We start from the raw sequence: 20,097 nt of genomic DNA on the forward strand, positions 1-20,097 counted from the left end.
ATCACCGACTTTAAACAAGAGATCTACCGCCAATTGGCTGGAGAGAATGTATATGGCCCTTTGAGGTCAGATCCAACCTTGCAGTTCAAAAGAGAATTATATACATTACTTGGTGTCACAGGCGGCATAATACCCAATGATATCAGGGAAGCCCTATCCATTGATCACCCTAAAATTCCTATTCTCTATACACTGCCCAAATTACATAAAGATGCCAAAAAAAAACCCGGTAGACCGATCATATCGGCCAAAGACTCTTTGTTTTATACAGCAGCGCAATTTTTAGATCTTTTTTTGCAACCCATCGTGCAAAAACAAACCACCTACCTTAAGGACACCACTGCCCTGCTATTAAACCCACAACGGTTAACACCCCTTCCAAAAAAATTACTGCTTTGTACAATAGACGTTGTATCATTATACACCAGCATTCCCCTACAGAGAGGGTTAGAAGCAGTTAGGAGATCTGTCTCCAGTAGCGGCATTTACAATGGACCTGATGTGCATTTTTTCATGGAGCTTTTGGACCTAGCCCTTTCTCGAAATTATTTTCTTTTTGACAACCAGTTTTTCATACAACGCTCAGGCGTAGCGATGGGGTCTTGCGTGGCCCCTAGCTTCGCGAATATTTTTATGCACGAGTGCGAAAGATGTATGTTTTTTTCAGATCCCATGGTGGCCAATAAAATCAAAGCCTTTTATCGATATATCGACGATATTATCCTACTTTGAATTCAATGACACCATGATGAACATTAACGAAATGGATCCAGATATAAAATTTACATATACATGCAGTGAGGAATCCATCAATTTCCTCGACGTATTAATCACCATCTCCAATGACAATTCTCTACATACTTCAGTATACCACAAACCAACTGACCGAAATACCATGCTGCTAGGCAGCAGTCATCATCCGCCCTCACTGAAATTGTCCCTGCCATATTCTCAGTTTCTTCAAGCTCTATAAATATGTTCTTCAAAAAATGATGCTGAAAAAGAAATCAACAACATGATGAAAAATTTTCTTAGAAGAGGTTACCCGTTGCAACTATTGAAAAACACTAAGAATAAAGTACTGAGTATGGACAGAAGTTCTGCTTTATCCAAACCCAACAAAACAGATATTGAGCATAAAATCGTTTGGACACAAGGTTTTTCCGCTAACAGTGATATACTCATGAAAGCTGCAAGATCAATGTGGTCATTGATCACGACTGATAAAAACCTTCCATCACTCAAGAACAGCAAAATTATACCCTTCTACAGACGCATGCAAAAACATTAAGGTCATTCACAACAATATTTCCAGACTCAACAAAGACCCTGCAGGCACCATCAGACGCAAAAACGGAAACTTCAGATGTTTGGGCTGTGTGACGTGCAGCAGTCTCGAGATAGGTGACCATTTTTTTCATCCCAGATCTGGATCTAAGTTGAAAATGAACTTTCCACTTACATGCACGAGCAAATATGTGATATACTATATAAAATGCCCGTGCGGATTCATGTACATTGGTAAAACTATTCGCATGTTTAAGGAACGCATAGCAATGCACAAATCCAGCATACGTGCAGCACTTTCTGGAAAGGGATCAGAACAGCCGGTAGCGCGGCATTGGAAGGAGAAAATGCATCCTTTGTCAAGTCTAAGATATAAAATCATAGACTGTATACTGGAGAATAACAGAGGTGGTGACCGCAATCGTGCACTCCTACAACTGGAGGCACGTTGGATTCACAAGCTGCCGTTCTCTTGTTTCTTATAGTTTTGCTCATTACATTTGTATAACCTGTTCATTTGGAGTGCTTGCACCATACAGTTATGTTTAAGTTATTGCCTTGTTACCATACAGTTATGTTTCTGCGCTTAACATGAAAAATGTTTTCCCTTACAGGTTCTCAGCAGCCAACTTTTAAACTTTACCAATGGTTGACACCAAAATGCCATCTTTTCTGCAGTAATGGTAGCACTCATGTAATTTATATGTTGGAGTGAAAGTGCGTAAAAAAATATATAGGGAAGACAAAGAGAGCTTTGAAAAAAAGAATATTAGTACATACCCGCAATATTAAAAATAAAGTCATGAACCATAGTGTCCCAAGTAATTTCGCCACATGCTGCCTATCTGATCTTAGTCACTTCAGTTTTATAGGAATTGAACAGGATTTTATGGATGATAGAGGTGGAGACATTATTAAAAAATTAAATCAAAGAGAAACATACTGGATATATAAAGCAAAAACACTTGTCCCATTAGGGATCAAGGAAAATTATGATAACACACTGTTTCTGTAGTTAACCACTCGGTATGCGGTGACCACCGGGTACCAGCCGCAGTTGAGCTTGTGCTCCGGCTTGCGCCCTATAGGATTCCCCGCTCTAAAGTAGCGATGTGCAGTACCGTCATGTCAATAATTTTAGTACCTTGATATTGCAGTTGCTAATAAATATCACTAATCATGTGAACTTGATCAGTTTGTCCTTGTATTTCACTCATGTTCTTCATGTTCTGGATATGATTCATTATTTTTTCTATCATATTATATTATTTTGTACTTGCCGTTATAGCATATTCATATATTGTGTTTGGATATGTATCCTGGTGACTTGTAAAAAAATGTGTACTTTTTATATAAGTTTTTATTATTTTTGATCTATATTCATTAAAATCAAGACTAAAATTATTATTTTATTGTATATATGTTGAAAAAGTGTATTTGTAGTGCATAGCATAGTAAACATGCTAATCATGGAAACAAAAGCTTGCAAATGCATGAATACTTAGCTTAGTTAATGATTAATTGACGAAGCTGAGCTGCTAATTATGATGATAATAATAATAATAATAATAATAATAATAATGATATTTATATAGCGCTTTTCTCCCAAAAGGACTCAAATTGCTTTACCATTGTCTTTACAGCTCAAAATACAAAACGAGCTTAACAGTGGATGTCAGTGAAATGCTTGAGTACCGGTAAATAAGTACGTCTTTAGTCTATTTTTAAAGGATTCTACAGTGGGGGCTTCTCGCACTGTGCGAGGAAGAAAGTTCCATAGAGTTGGAGCAACAAAGTTGAAAGCTCGACCCCCAGATGATTTCAGGGAAATTCTGGGTACTGTTAGTAGTCATTCTTCATTGGATCGTAGTAATCGAGTAGGACAGTAAGGAATCAGAAGCTGCTGCAGGTACCTTGGGCCCTGGTCATGTAGGGCCTTGAAAGTGAGTAAGCCAATCTTGAAAATGATTCACCATTTTACAGGTAGCCAGTGAAGGGCGTAGAGAATTGGAGTTATGTGGCTGGAGTGGGGCTGGTTAGTTAATAGTCTGGCGGCTGCATTTTGCACCAGCTGAAAGCGGTGCAATTCTTGGTACTTGTGTATTACAACGGCGCCCGATTTCATGTAAATTGCATCCGATATCGCATCCGATTTATCGGTCGATTTGTGGCCGATTTGATCTGCGATGCGATTTTGCGGCCGATTTGCGTCCGATTTTCGGCCGATTTTTTGCAGATTTTAGGCCATTTCCTGCTGATTTGCATGTTATTCCATCCTTGCACACCCCCAGGTACTATGCGATGGTATGCGATGTGATTTTCGGGAAAATGCCCCTGATTGTACAATTAAATATCGCATAGCAACGCATGCCAGCAAGTGGCATGCGATGCGATGTGATTTGCAATGTTAAATGCACCCCCATTGTTAACGCCACCCCCACTATCAATGCCAACCCGAAGCGTGGCGAGCGCAGTGAGCCCGCGAGGGGCGGCGGTACGCGTCCTTCGACCTTTTCATACCCCCACTATCCACGTCGGCGTGGAGTCGACTTTAGATAGTGTGGCGAGCGCAGCGAGCCACCGAGCCCGAAGCGTGGCGAGCATAGCGAGCCCGCGAGGGGCGGTGGTACGCGTCCTCCGACCTTTTCATACCCCCACTATCCACGTCGGCGTGGAGTTGATTTTAGATAGTGTGGCGAGCGCAGCGTGCCACCGAGCCCGAAGCGTGGCGAGCGTAGCGAGCCCCGCGAGGGGACGCGGAATACTGTACATGTATTCAGCGTGCGCTCACCACGCTTCGGGCTCGGTGGCTCGCTGCGCTCGCCACACTATCTAAAATCACCTCCACGCCGACGTGGATAGTGGGGGTATGAAAAGGTCGGAGGACGCGTACCGCCGCCGCTCGCCACGCTTCGGGTTGGCGTTGATAGTGGGGGTGGCGTTAACAATGAAGGTGCATTTAACATTGTAAGCACCCATCAGAGTGATTGTACAATTACAAATCAAATCGCTTCACATGCATTGCATGGCATGCATCACATGCCACTATATTGCATGCGATGCACTACGATGGAAATCGGGGGTGTGCAATGATGGAACAGCATGCAAATCGGCCGGAAAAAGTGAGAAATCGGTCGAAAATCGGCCGGAAATCGGCCATAAATCGGCCGCAAAATCGCATCCGATTTTTCCATGCGATTTGCGGCCGATTTTCGGCCGATTTCGTGGGCGCCGTCAAAATACACAAGTACCCAATTCTTTTGCTGGAAGACCCAGGTAGGGAGCATTGCAGTAGTCTAGTCGTGATGATATGAATGCATGTATGACTTTAGGCAGGTCTTCTGAGGGAATGAAGTGATTGATTCTGGCTATGTTTCTCCGATAAAAGAATGAGGATTTGATTGTGGTTGACACCTGATGTTTAAGTCTCAGGCCAATATCCAGGACACCAAGATTCCGCACATGATCAGAGTTTTTTAGTGCTGGGTGGGTATATAGAGCTGACAGAATGAGCCTCCGACACACCCCTTGACAAAGACTGTGACCAAATGAAATGCTTTGGGTGTGGCCTATCGTTGTGACTCAAGAAGAACATATTCGTATAACCAGTAGAGACCATCCTCACTTGTGAACATCACTACTTCAGCGAATCCCGGCTGTCCTGCTTCAGTTACTCCCAACTGTGGCGCTCCAGTGTCTCCTGGCTGTGCACACTGCAGTACACTGATATACTTCTGCAGTAAGACTCTGCCCATTTGAATTACCAGTGATGGATTGGTCTATTACTCAATGCAAAGGACTCAAATTGCTTTACCATTGTCTTTACAGCTCAAAATACAAAACGAGCTTAACAGTGGATGTCAGTGAAATGCTTGAGTACCGGTAAATAAGTACGTCTTTAGTCTATTTTTAAAGGATTCTACAGTGGGGGCTTCTCACACTGTGCGAGGAAGAGAGTTCCATAGAGTTGGAGCAACAAAGTTGAAAGCTCGACCCCCAGATGAATTCAGGGAAATTCTGGGTACTGTTAGTAGTCATTCTTCATTGGATCGTAGTAATCGAGTAGGACAGTAAGGAATCAGAAGCTGCTGCAGGTACCTTGGGCCCTGGTCATGTAGGGCCTTGAAAGTGAGTAAGCCAATCTTGAAAATGATTCACCATTTTACAGGTAGCCAGTGAAGGGCGTAGAGAATTGGAGTTATGTGGCTGGAGTGGGGCTGGTTAGTTAATAGTCTGGCGGCTGCATTTTGCACCAGCTGAAAGCGGTGCAATTCTTGGTACTTGTGTATTACAACGGCGCCCGATTTCATGTAAATTGCATCCGATATCGCATCCGATTTATCGGTCGATTTGTGGCCGATTTGATCTGTGATGCGATTTTGCGGCCGATTTGCGTCCGATTTTCGGCCGATTTTTTGCAGATTTTAGGCCATTTCCTGCTGATTTGCATGTTATTCCATCCTTGCACACCCCCAGGTACTATGCGATGGTATGCGATGTGATTTTCGGGAAAATGCCCCTGATTGTACAATTAAATATCGCATAGCAACGCATGCCAGCAAGTGGCATGCGATGCGATGTGATTTGCAATGTTAAATGCACCCCCATTGTTAACGCCACCCCCACTATCAATGCCAACCCGAAGCGTGGCGAGCGCAGTGAGCCCGCGAGGGGCGGCGGTACGCGTCCTTCGACCTTTTCATACCCCCACTATCCACGTCGGCGTGGAGTCGACTTTAGATAGTGTGGCGAGCGCAGCGAGCCACCGAGCCCGAAGTGTGGCGAGCGTAGCGAGCCCGCGAGGGGCGGTGGTACGCGTCCTCCGACCTTTTCATACCCCCACTATCCACGTCGGCGTGGAGTTGATTTTAGATAGTGTGGCGAGCGCAGCGTGCCACCGAGCCACCGAGCCCGAAGCGTGGCGAGCGTAGCGAGCCCCGCGAGGGGACGCGGAATACTGTACATGTATTCAGCGTGCGCTCACCACGCTTCGGGCTCGGTGGCTCGCTGCGCTCGCCACACTATCTAAAATCACCTCCACGCCGACGTGGATAGTGGGGGTATGAAAAGGTCGGAGGACGCGTACCGCCGCCGCTCGCCACGCTTCGGGTTGGCGTTGATAGTGGGGGTGGCGTTAACAATGAAGGTGCATTTAACATTGTAAGCACCCATCAGAGTGATTGTACAATTACAAATCAAATCGCTTCACATGCATCGCATGGCATGCATCACATGCCACTATATTGCATGCGATGCACTACGATGGAAATCGGGGGTGTGCAATGATGGAACAGCATGCAAATCGGCCGGAAAAAGTGAGAAATCGGTCGAAAATCGGCCGGAAATCGGCCATAAATCGGCCGCAAAATCGCATCCGATTTTTCCATGCGATTTGCGGCCGATTTTCGGCCGATTTCGTGGGCGCCGTCAAAATACACAAGTACCCAATTCTTTTGCTGGAAGACCCAGGTAGGGAGCATTGCAGTAGTCTAGTCGTGATGATATGAATGCATGTATGACTTTAGGCAGGTCTTCTGAGGGAATGAAGTGATTGATTCTGGCTATGTTTCTCCGATGAAAGAATGAGGATTTGATTGTGGTTGACACCTGATGTTTAAGTCTCAGGCCAATATCCAGGACACCAAGATTCCGCACATGATCAGAGTTTTTTAGTGCTGGGTGGGTATATAGAGCTGACAGAATGAGCCTCCGACACACCCCTTGACAAAGACTGTGACCAAATGAAATGCTTTGGGTGTGGCCTATCGTTGTGACTCAAGAAGAACATATTCGTATAACCAGTAGAGACCATCCTCACTTGTGAACATCACTACTTCAGCGAATCCCGGCTGTCCTGCTTCAGTTACTCCCAACTGTGGCGCTCCAGTGTCTCCTGGCTGTGCACACTGCAGTACACTGATATACTTCTGCAGTAAGACTATGCCCATTTGAATTACCAGTGATGGATTGGTCTATTACTCAATGCTGGCAAGCTGATTATCCCTATACCTCATGTATGTGAGCATACAGTATGTTTCTATTTTTATATATAATATATAGTGAGGCAGTACGGATGGTGTAACGGTTAGCATTACTGCCTCACAGCACTGAGGTCATGGGTTCAATTCTCACCATGGCTCTAACTGTGCGGAGTTTGTATATTCTCCCTGTACTTGCGTGGTTTCCTCCAGGTACTCCTGTTTCCTCCCACAATCCAAAAATATTCTGGTAGGCTAATTGGCTCCAAAACAAATATTAACCCTAGAATGTCTGCGTGTATACGTGGATGTATATGTGGTAGGAAATATAGATTGTAAGCTCCACTGGGGTAGGGACTGATGTGAGTGTTCAAATATTCTCTGTAAAGCGCTGCGGAATATGTATGCACTATATAAGAAACTGTTAATAAATAAATATAAATAAAATACTTATTAATTCATGGTGCGCCCTCTGTGTATCTAACTCTATCTCCAAATTTGCGCTAAATATTAAGAAAGTTTTTCAATCTTGGTCGCTGTAACACTGAGTTCCCTACTAGTAGGAGCTTGTAACACAAAACCTCTCTCGCAATAGTGTTAACAGTGTGTGTTAACAGCGCCCTGTATTGAAAATGGAAATCATTCCATATTTACAAACAAAACAATTAAATATTTATTCATAAGATAAAGTAGATAAATACAATTATGAATTCTCCTTGTGGCTGGAGTACGTCTTGATGTTAACAGTTGTTTGTAATCACAAATGAAGCTTCATTAGATTTTACCGTTTTGCACATGCCACATGCGCCACACCTTTGGAACCCCTTTGTTCTTTTAAGTACTGGCTCTGTATTAGATGGAGCACTCTTAACCAATTTTCTTTGTAAATTGGAAACTTTCTTGTTTCTATGGTAGGGCAGACAATTTACAAAGAAAGTTGGTTAAGAGTGCTCAATCCAATCCAGAGCCAGGAAGTATAAGAACAAAGGGATTCCACAGGTGTGGCACATGTGGCATGCGCAAAACGGTTAAAATCTAAGGAAACAAAGAGAGTCACATTCAAAGTAAATAATAAAGAGTACAAAATCTCACAATTTATAACCTGCCACACACCCAATATAATATACCTTATAGAATGCTCTTGTGGACTTTTATATATTGTACGAACCAGCAGGGCACTCAAAACCAGAATGATAGAACACCTGCGTAACATAAAGAATGGTGTTCAGACACATTCTCTAGCGTAACATTTCCATACTACCCATAAGCTCTCCAGTAAACATATCCAGAACTTTATGGCGATAGAAAATATCAAAACAACTTGGAAGCATAGAGACTCTGACACTATTCTGGCAAAGAAGGAGATGGAATGGATGTTTAGACTCAAAACTTTGGTCCGACATGGTTTAAACAAAGACTTTGAGTCAAAATGGTGTTTAGAATTTTCCTAATGTATAAGGGAATTAATGTATAAATTAATAATGTAATTTTTTTCATTATAAATTTTTCCAGTGTACTGTTTCAAGAAATGAAGCTTTAAGGTAATTTTAATTTATCCATAGGGTTAAGCTTTAGCAATGCTATGTTAGCATGCTTTTACACCAACACTACTGACTCTGTAACAATTGCTAAGGTTCGTGCTGCATGGAGTCACACAAAAAGGCTTTATGGTAAAAAAAAATGTGTGTCTGTGCTTAGGTTTATTAAATATAACTTTCATAAATGTTTCATAAATGTTTCAATTAACAAATAAAATAAAATCACAGTGATCGAACACAGGTTTCCAGTGTGTAGAGTGGCGCAGTTATCCACTAGCCTACGCCACTTGGTGATGTGTAGAGAGCGCTCCCATTCAGAGGCAGCCGTAGCACCATTCCAGAAACTTGAGTCGCTACAGAAAATGTGTCTATTTTTGATCCCTGATATCTCTGGTTCTGTGTGTCCTAGAGACATGAGACTTGTACCATATGGAAGAGGAGACTCTTGACTTTCATAAAGTACTGTCTAAGTAGTTTATATGACATCAGTAAGGGAAGCAAGCAACCATAGGTAGGATCTCCTCCAATTGTTCACATGTGGAAGTATGCTGTCCCTGCCACACTCCTCCCCCTTAGATTCAACCACCCTGGTGAAGCTGACAAAGTTTCAGGTGACTTCTCTACCTTGCCTTGGTTGTATCATCTGCCTGGGTTCACAGCTTTCCAGAGGTCATCCACTTCCTACTCCCCTAGCTTCACCATAGGGTTGCTTGGAGGATCGGGACCTACAAACTTCCTGGAAATTACATCCACTTTGAGGTGCTGTTTAAGTTTGAGTTTGCGGCCCCCGAATAGGTCACATGAGCATTCACCTCTTTGTTTGTGTGAATCAATTGAAGGGGCGCATGGTCTGTGACCAACAAAAATTCTTGTCCCAACAAATAATACTTTAAGGATTTGACTGCCTGCTTTGCTAAGCTATACAGTTGAGTAGATGAGTAATTTATGACTATGGAAGAGGCTGGGCTTCTCCTCTCCATTTACCTCTTGGGAAAGGACTGCCCCTACTTTTGTCCCAGAGGCATCCATTTTTAATACAAACCATTTTTTTAAATCAGGATTTGCAAGACAGGCTCTGTACACAAACTCTTTTTTTAAGACAATACTGGAGCCACTCTAGAGGCAAAATCTTTTATGAAGCTGCGATAATGTCCCACCAGACAAAGAAATGTCCTAAGTTGTGACTTACATTTGGGTTTAGACCAAGTGAGGACTGTTTCTACCTTACAAAACTGAGGTGTAACCTTTCCTCTGCCTACAACGTACCCCAAATATTTTGCTTCCAACATACCAAAGGCACATTTCTTAGGGTTGGCGGTAAACCCGTTCCCATAGAGACTTTAATTTGGCCTCCACCTTTGAAAGGTGTGACTCCCAGTCAGAGCTAAAGATGGTGATGTTGTCTAAATATGAAGTTGCATATTCTCACTGGGGCCGCAACAACTTGTTCATACTATTTCTCTCTGGAAGGTTTCTGGGGCAGCATGTAAACCAAATGGCAACACATTGTACTTAGTATGTATTGGTGCCCTTGAGCAGAAATTATAGGGAGGGGTACGAGTGGAGCCCGAACCTCTGGCTGAGAGGCCGTCTTCTGACACACTGGGCATCCTGACAATACCTCTTAACTGAGGTAAGAGGTATTGTAACTTTGCTTGGCCAACAGAACCTTAACTGTATGCGTTGGATGATTTTCTCCTCTCCTAAATGGCCACCCCACAAATGCATAGGTGTAGCTTCCAATACAAAACGCTTGAGTTTTCGGAGAACTAACAACTGATCTACTCTTTTTTCCCTGTAAAGTGGTAACACGATATACAGTAGCAAATAATTTTTCCACACAAAATATGACACACCCTCTGGTGCAAAAGCAGCAACCACCTTACCATTAACCACTTTTACAGTCTCAAAGACGTGTACCAGATTTCTAACATGTCATTGGTCTCGCCCAAATTCCTGCAGTGATATTTTCTCACCAACAAGGTACCATTTGGCCTCAGTCTCACTTTCCTGGGGTGTTTCAGCAGCTCTTCGAGATGCCAAGCTTTGAAAGTCTCTGGCCCATTAGACACCTCAGCAGCTGACTGTTATCATCTTGCCATGTATCCATCTCCTGCAGCAATGGGAAGTCACTTCCCAGGATTAGTGCAAAAGGTGGTCGGGAGGTCACTGCAGCTGCCACCCTAAGTGAGCTTGAACTTTGAGTGGCAGGTACACCCTAGGGCACTTCTTAACATTGCCATGTACAGTAGGAGTAAGTTTCATCTTTGCTCCTTTGGCCATGGCTAGCCATGGCTAGCCATGGCTATTATATTGTTCTCAGCTGAAATACGTATATATACGTGTATTGCAGCTGAGAACAATAGAAAAGCCATGGCTAGCCATGAGCAAAGGAGCAAAGATGAAACTTGCTCCTACTGTATAAACAATCCCCTGACACAAGTCAGGATCTGGTCAGCTACTGGAGGAACCACGTTGGCATCGGCAATGGTAGGCTCACTTACAGTGTCAACCAGTGCCCAGATCTCCCGGCCTTCCAACTGTACCTGTATCTGGAACAGGGTGGACTCTGCTTGGGGTGGCCATCAGCTCAACCACTTTTCCTGACACATTCAAATCACACCATGGGAGGCAGGGCCTTTGGCTTATCCACTGGGACCTGAGTTCTGGGTTTTGAAACTGGCACGTATTCTAACCTGCTTTTACTCAATTTTCACAGGGTCAGGTGCCACATATTTATCACTGTAAGCTCCTCAAATGTCTGGAGGTCATCCTGAAGGGCCCACTGTTGCACCAAGCATTCTAACACCCACATAGCCTGGTCCAGTGTGCCTATCACCACAATTTGCACTGCAGAGTTTTTATCCTGCCACAAACAGGCCCTTACCAGCTGGGCTAGTTTGGCCAGCTGAATCCTGGGAGACTCAATTCAATCCTGTCAAGTAGGAGCGTGCCTCAGCCACACTCATATCCACATAATCCCTCTGCTCCTCACCTGTGAAACAGAGAGCCAGTCTATCAAATCATTCCTCTGCAGGCCATTTTAAATGAGTGGCAGTGCGCTCAAAGGTAGAAAGTAATGCCTCAATGTCATCAGCTGGGGTGAGCTTCGGTCATCTCTCCGGGTTTTGCTCAACTTTTCTCAGCTCCTTCAATTCCTCATAAAAAATCTGCGTCTGAGCTTGCTGTCTTTCAGTCAGATGCTGCTGGCCAACAGCCAGTTCAGTAAACCTTTTTCAGTAATTCCTCCATAGAACTCTGTATTTTCCCTTTAAGGGAAAATTTAGTAGGCTTAATTTAATGTGCTAGACTCACAAAAAAGTCTAAGCCGACACCCCCCTTCTAACACAAAATATATATTTTTTTTAATGATACGTTGGCCCCTTGAGGGCTGCCTTCTATACAACCACCTTTCAACTCTATTTTTCCATGTTATTCCACTACAGGCACAAACTGGGGAGGTTGAACAGGCTAACCACTTCACTAAAGACACATTCCAAATAAAACCCTTTCCTGGCTCCCAGGCCAGCTGCACACTGCAATAAAAAAAGTGACATTTTTAAACACAGATAGCTGTCTTACCCAGGGGTCTCTGCTGTGTGTAGATTCCAGCTGAGATGCACATCCCTGTTTGGGTGCAAAATAGGACAAGGAATCACATACTCTGGATAAGATGAAGTCTTGGTCTTTATTTTATAGCAGGTTAACAGCAAACCAGATAAACAGCATAGGCAAGCACTTACAGCACTGCAGCATACAGGTGTCACAGCATAGTTCAAACTTCTCACAATGTTCCAGTGGTCCCTAACATAGCCCACACCCCTGGCCTGTCACCTAGGAGGCAATTCTACCTTCAGGAACATTGACCCTCTGCCCTGGAAACGTATATCAGGGTGCCTAAGGGGTTCTACCTTGTGCACTGTATACAAGTGGCACTACTGTGTGGTGTAATGTGAACAAAAGACACTACTGTATCATTTAATTTGAATTGGTGATATTATGTTGCCACATCCCTTCCCCATGAAGTAACATCCCTACATTTTTGATGCACGCCCTTGGCGTGCACTGACTGTCTTGAGTGGGAGGGTAGGATGTTATTTAATAAATTACATAAAAACATATAAAACCCCCAACGTTTTTATCTTTGGGGTTCAAAGTTGTATAATATAAAATAAATATGGGCATAGCAATGTTCAGTCTGACATTTCGAAGGTGATCATGATGACTGCATCTCAAAACATATTGATATATGTTGTGCTGAATTTGGCATGTCCACTGAAATCTGTCAGCTGTATGAGTAGCAATATACAACTAGAGCAGTGGTTCCCAAACTGTGTGCCTAGGCACCCTGGGGTCTGGGGTGTCTCGGGACCCTTGCAGGGGTGCCTCGAGTTAGTGGTTCAGGAGCAATGCTAATTATTTATAGTCATTGAAATAGTGACTAGTCAAAACCAGTGCTCGTGGCTGTAAATCAAAAACTATGTGAACAAACATAAGTGAATCCTGTCCCTCACCTCATAATTAAAACTAAGGATGACATATAATTACAATTTATATAATTTAATATTGTTTTCTAAATTTCTCAAAAGGAAACTTTTTTATCCTAGGGGTGCCATGAAAAAAATAAAAAATAAAGATACTCCGGGGTGCCGTGATTCAAAAAAAATTGGGAACCACTGAATTAGAGAAATGTGTAAAAGTATAAAAAAATGAATATTTTTATATTTTTTTCACTTCATTTGGCAAAATGACAGATATGCTAATATTAGTATGGAAAACATAACACAGTTACCATGAACATACGTTACCATTGGTTTTGTTACAGAGCTCTTGCTTTAGGCCATGATTTATACAACTGAGATTTTTTATTTTTTGGTAAAATATACCACAGTTGGAATATAGTGTATTTCATAACATTGTGCATATCAAATGGGGATACCTGACTTCAGATTTCCTTCTGTGAGCTGGAGCCATACTTGAGTCATGCAGACTGTTGCACACTTTAATGATAATAGTGCTGACTTTTATTGTTCATCCGTTAATTGTTTAAATGGGTCCATGTTTTGCCAGAAGTGTCTGTTACAGGATCGCTTTTACTGTTCACAGCTCATTGAAGTCACAAATGTATTAATTTATTCATAGAACATCCATGTTTTAGTGGCAAAAATAATTCACTTTGGGGGTCATTCTGGCTGGCTTTCTAAGCAGCGGTAGTTCCCTGCTTAGCGAGACTTAAGTTCTAACACCACCTGCCAGGAAATTGAATGTCTGCCCCTGCCGAATATCCAAGCTGCACTGCAAATGGATGTTTTGCATAAACATCCTATCGAAGGATAGCGTGCTGGTCCAAAATCAGTTGATAGTTGCCGACCATCGAATGATTTCTACCATGCTCGCAATGTTAGTCTGGGCTGACTTAGATTAATGCAGGGATTTGGTGGCAGGGGTGGGCGGTCATTTAGTGGGGAGGCATTGCTTACGCCCGGTGAGCTGCAAGCTTCGCCGCTAACCAAGCTAACCAGAATCACCCCCTTAGTCACATGAACATGACCATGGCTTTTGGTCCTGCTCTCACTTATCTATCTACAGCCTAGTCCCTAAATACCTGTTCGTTGCAGACTACAGCCTCGTGTGCTACTGTACCACCTGTTCCTTAAATAATAATAATAATAATAACAATAATAATAATAATAATAATAATAATAATAATTTTATATATTTATATATATATCCACAAGAGTCTGGTGGATCCGCCGGGAAGGCCCATTATATCCGCAAGGAGTTCACTTTTTGACAACATATCAAAGTTTTGTGATTTTTTCCTACAGCCTTGTGTACAGGCTGGAGATTCATATCTCAAAGACACAACCCAACTACTACTATTATTACAGCAAATGGGAGAAGTGCCAGCAGGCACCTGGTTGTGTACTTTGGATATCTCCAGCCTGTACACCAACATTCCTCACATGGAAGGTCTGTTAGCCATCAGGACACTATTAACTGATAATGTTAATTATACAGGACCCAATCTTGATTTTTTCATGAAGTTATTATACCTGGTGCTCCACAGGAATTACTTCTATTATAACGGTCGCTACTACCTGCAGAAGGCGGGAGTAGCGTTGGGTTCTCATGTCGCTCCGACATATGCAAATGCATTTATGGACGCTACTGAAAAGACTTTCTTTTTTAACAGAGAGGTCAGAGACAAGATACACTTCTACAGAAGATATATAGATGACGTGATTATCTTCTGGAGAGGCTCTTATGGAGAATTTGTGGAGCTCATGGAAGATATTAACAACAGAGACAGTACCATCAAATTCACATACTCCTTGAGCCTAGAATCAGTAGCTTTCCTTGACGTCAATATTTCTGTGGTGGATAGCAAGTTAGTGACTTCCATTTATGTCAAAGACACGGACAGAAATACTTTGCTTAGGGCAGACAGTTGTCACCCTAGAGCAACCATCCATAGTCTCCCGTACTCACAACTTTTGCGAGTCAAAAGAATAACTAGTGAAGAAACAACATTAATTACTAGCTTGAACAACATGGAAGAGAAATTTAAAGAAAGAGGCTACACACAAAAGATGATCCGAGAAGCCAGGGCCAGGGTGGATAGTACCACCAGGGAAGCCACTCTTACATCTAAACAAACGAAAGAACAGAAAGAAGTGGTCAGATGGGTACAGAATTACAATCTAGCACATGATGCAATAGAACAACGGACCCGTGAGCTCTGGCCGATAATTCAAAATGAGAAGAAGATGAGAAGCCTCAAGAACAGCAGGATCATGCCATGTTATAAGCGTGGGAAAAATATCAGAGACTGGGTGGTCAAATCTGACGTCACAGAGCTCATGCAGTTTATAAAAGGAGTACAAACCAAAAAGAAGGGATGCTTTGCCTGTGTGGGATGCACAACCTGTAACCACATGCTCACGGGGAGATTCTTTACGCACCCACACACAGGAAAAAGATTTGAGATCCGACATGCCTTATCGTGCATGAGCACGTACGTTATATATCTGATAAAATGCCCCTGTGGTCTCTGCTATGTGGGGAAGACCATTAGAACGATCAGGGAGAGGATGGCTCTGCATAGGGGGGCAATCAGGTTAGCACTCGGTGGGAAAACTTTGGAGCAACCGGTGGCCCGCCACTTTGCAGAAGCCAAACACTCTATGGCTACGTTCAAACATATGGTAATAGACCACATAGTAGATGACAACAGGGGTGGAGATAGAAATAAAAAATTATTGGCATTGGAGGCAAAATGGATTTATCTATTGGACACTGTAAAACCGAGGGGTCTTAACGACCAGTTAAATCTGAATGTGTGTCTATGAGACATTAGTATATATAAAGTACAGAACCTTTATTAATGGACACAGAGCTATGTGACAACCAGCTGCCTGTCATATTTTATGTATCAGAGCCTTATAGCATTTATATTGAAGGAAATTGCCACATTGTATGCTTTTAACTTTCATATGGCACTTTTTGGTGTTTTTCTGTTATTCTGTATTGTATTTTCTCGTTCCAGGACCTGGACGCCGGGTTTCCATAGCAACCCTGAATAGCTGCACTGGGGAGAGAAGGACTTCCGGTACCTGGACAGGAAGTGCGTGGACAACCCGGCGCGAAGGAGGAATGGACGAGCACAGGGATATAAGGTCAGTTTTATGTATTATTTGTTGTCTGTACGCTGCCTGAGGACGAACTGTATTAAAGTTCGAAACGTTGCAAAAGCAAAGTATGGGTATTTACTTCTTATTCTAAGTCCGCCGAGTGCCGGTCTATTGTGGATATTCTATATATATATATATATATATATATATATATATATATATATATATATATATATATATATGGCTTTTCTTCAGCAGGACTCAAACTCGCTTTACAGACATAAAAAAAAAATCCACATTTTGCAAAAGATTTGGTCTACACCCGCAGCCGTGCACACAGGGGAAAACCGTTCACAATCACTCAGCAGCGAATGGTTTTCCACCTACAGTATTATCAGCTGCCAAGTAAGTCTATACTGCAAAGGCCACTGCTGACATCAGGTGCTGTCACATCGGCCGGGAAACGCCTGTGTTTTTCGGGGCACTCCGAAAACATGCCGGCGTGCCACCCATAAACAGCCATCTACTGTAATTTTTCTTGGGAACAGCTACTGTAGCTATGGCTGGCCATCACTGGCTTCAGTCGCAGGGTGGCCTCATGCATGCACACAGCATAACATGCAGATGCAGGGTCCTTCAATAAAAGCTCGAGCTGTGAATTTGCAGAGCAGCGATCAGGAAAATGTGGTGGTTGCAGTGGCCTAACATCACTGTCGGGTTCATGTCCATGCACCAGGGCCAAAACGAGGGTTTTTGTCATCTGAGGCAAGGCGGTAATTTGCTCCCTCCCCAGGTGAAAGCAACAGCAGCACGATGGAGGGGAGACAAAGCCACACATTACAGTCACACACAAGTAGTGTGGGTAGAACTGGACAATCAGCGGCCTTTATCTAACAGCCACCAAAATACTTTGCATTCCCCCTTCCCTCCTCTCCCACGACCAGCACTCACATGCACCAAACTGTCCTCACCTGCTGCTACTCTGGTCTCAATAACTTTATAGCCAAGATCCCAAGTGGGATTTCTGTGCTCTGTGGCTGGCATCTGGTGTTTAGTGGGCATCTCTGGGCTCAGTGTGACATTAAGTTTATCACTAAAGCAGGGGCTGAGTCAGGGTCGGCGCTGCCCTCTCAGCAGCTCCTGCAAAGCAAAGGGGCACCATGCTGAAAAGGCGCTGGCTCCCTCCCTGCTTTGCTAAAGCTGCCTCCTTCCTCAGTCAGCCCTCACTTTCACTGCCTCCGTTCTGCACGCTGCCCGCAGCACCTGTCTGACAGCGGGCAGGCAGCAGTGTATAAAGAGCTCCCTGCTCCCATCGGCGCGAGTGCACTGTGTGCACACACTCAACACAGCCTGCACGCCAACCGGCCCGCAGTGCCTGTCTGACAGCGGGCGGGCGGCAGCAGGATAAAGAGCTGCCAGCTGGGCTCCCTTCACCGCGAGTGTACACACTCGCTCCACAGCCTGCACGCCGCCAGCAGTACCTGTCTGACAGAGGTCCACGGGCGGCAGTATAAAGAGGCTGATCAGCCCCCATCATGCCTGGCTGGCTGGATAACATCATGTCATGTCAGGATCAGCTTACCCATTGGTTCCTGCGCCTGTCAATCAAATGACGAACAGGCAGCAGCGTGCTATATATATGTAAGTTAGATAAATGCACTGAAGTTAAAAAACCGCTTCATTACCTCCGACATTGCCAATTAGGCAGCTGAGAGGTAGGGTTAGGGACCTATAAGGAGAGGTTAAGCTGTGGGGATGGAGTATTTGAAAAATGGGTGCAGCATGGGCCCCGTTGGGACTCAAGGGTCCGTGTGCGCACTGCATCCCATTGCCCCATTAAAGAAGCACCACTTTCAGGAATACTGTATAGGGGACACAGAGAATGACAGAAGGGTCAAGGAGAGGGACAGAGAGAGGGACAGCAAGGGCACACAGTAGGGACAGGGAAAGACAGCAGGTTAATATTAATGGGCAGCATGCAGAGGCTATGATGGATAGCTGTGCAGATGCAACTGTGATGGGTAGTGATGAGGAGTCTGCAGCAGCTTTTGCATGCAGTGCGGCTCTGGCTTTGAGACCCCTGCATCTGGTCCACCTATCCACCTATAGCTGCCTTCATTTAAAAACTGCTTTGGGCTGGGAGCCAATCAGCAATAGCCGCTCATACATCCATCTGTTAGGAATGTCTATTACAATGCGATCTTGGGTGGTAAGTCCTGTCTAGGATTGCATTGTACATGAGATCCACAGTAAAGGGCCGCATATGTACCTCTCCTTCCCACTATTAGCAATGTGCCTTTACTTGACCCCCTCTCTCACCATACCTCTCGCCCCCTCAATACTTGTTTGCAAAACCTCCCTGCTCTAAGAAGGCTAATGGAGTCTAGTCTACCTGGATGTTCTGAGAGGAGGAGGTAGATCTATACACTAGCAGCCGGGAAGCACTACAGGCTGCTGTCATGCAGAGCCACCGCAGGTCCAAGTGACTGCAGCTCTATGAACTCTTAAAGCGATAGTAGTGGTGTTACTGATATCCATAAAAAGAAAAAATGCAAAAATGACAGGGAGGTTGTGCCTACAGGCCCGAGTGCCCCCCCTGAATCCGACACTGTCTGCTACTTTATTAATTACAAGTATATAAAGTATATTATAAGCATACTCGCCTACTGTTAAAAACTAGTTTCAGGGAGGTTATAGTTGGTAATACAATTTTGCAAAGCGCCCCATTGACGGGCTGTGTCATACTCCTCCCAAAGGGTGTGTCTAGTTTCATATATGGAGAGATTGTGAAAAGAGAATATGAATGTGTCACCTAGAAGCGTGGGTGTGTACTGCTACATCTGAGAGGAATATTTTGCAATTAATGTTGATAAGCCCCAAAGCAGTTAGTAAGAGCTCCTATACTTGCTAAAGTGCTGGGAAATGGTGCTGATGTAAATGGATCTATCTCTCATTCCTTTCTTCCCCAAAAATGTAACAGTGTAATGTGGGCTTGGTGAAATGAGGGAGATTGCTAGACTAATGAGGGAGGTAGGGAGATTGCTTCTATTTCAGGGAGTCTCCTGCAGAATGCAGGAGGGTAGGCAGCTATGATGATAAGAATAAAAGGTAAGTAAATGTGCTGACAGGCCAAAGGATAATTAGCATTATAATTAGAGATGTGCAGACTCGGATTCCAGAGATCTGAGCCCCCACGGACGTCATCATTCCGAGCCCGGTTCCGAGCAGCGCTCGGAGATTCCCGCCTGACTCGGGTCCGTCCGCATGGGCAGAACGTCATCGTCCAGCGCCGGATTTCGTGAGGCTTTAAATAGCGGATGCTGCGCCCGCCATCTTCACTCCAGTCTAGTAGTGGGTTGGGAAAGGGTGTGTTGGTCCTGCTGCTGGGGCTTAAACTTGAGCTTGACCTTGAACGCAATATTTTTTATTAGCTGGGGTTGTCTCTCAGTGCTGCTGTGTATTCTGTTTTCCTCTCTGCTTAGGGTGGGATCACCCTAGCAAGGAGGACAGTCTAACTGTGTACTTGTAGTACTACTGTCTCCTCTGTGCGGTCTACCTCTGGTGTGCTGTGCTGTAATTATTTTATTCGCTGGGGCTGTCTCCCTCAGTGCTGCTGTGTATTCTGTTTTCCTCTCTGCTTAGGGTGGGATCTCCCTAGCA

General features: G+C 44.0%; 1 protein-coding gene across 9 annotated transcripts in view; it reads right to left on the bottom strand.

Moving 5' to 3' along the window:
- The window catches only part of KCNT2 (potassium sodium-activated channel subfamily T member 2), an 852,827-nt gene that overhangs the window by 812,794 nt on the left and 19,936 nt on the right, over positions 1–20,097 (bottom strand). For 4 of the 9 annotated variants that reach the window (XM_083156801.1, XM_083156800.1, XM_083156797.1 and 1 more), the window contains exon 2: positions 12,386–12,430. The exons of the other annotated variants lie outside the window; for them this stretch is intronic. In XM_083156801.1, coding sequence (XP_083012927.1) covers positions 12,386–12,430 — 45 coding nt within the window. The remainder of the gene's footprint in view (positions 1–12,385; positions 12,431–20,097) is intronic. 9 annotated transcript variants of the gene reach the window in all.

The sequence above is a fragment of the Crinia signifera genome, chromosome 8 (genome assembly GCF_055691185.1).
Source record: "Crinia signifera chromosome 8, ASM5569118v1, whole genome shotgun sequence".
Taxonomy (NCBI): Eukaryota; Metazoa; Chordata; class Amphibia; order Anura; family Myobatrachidae; genus Crinia; species Crinia signifera.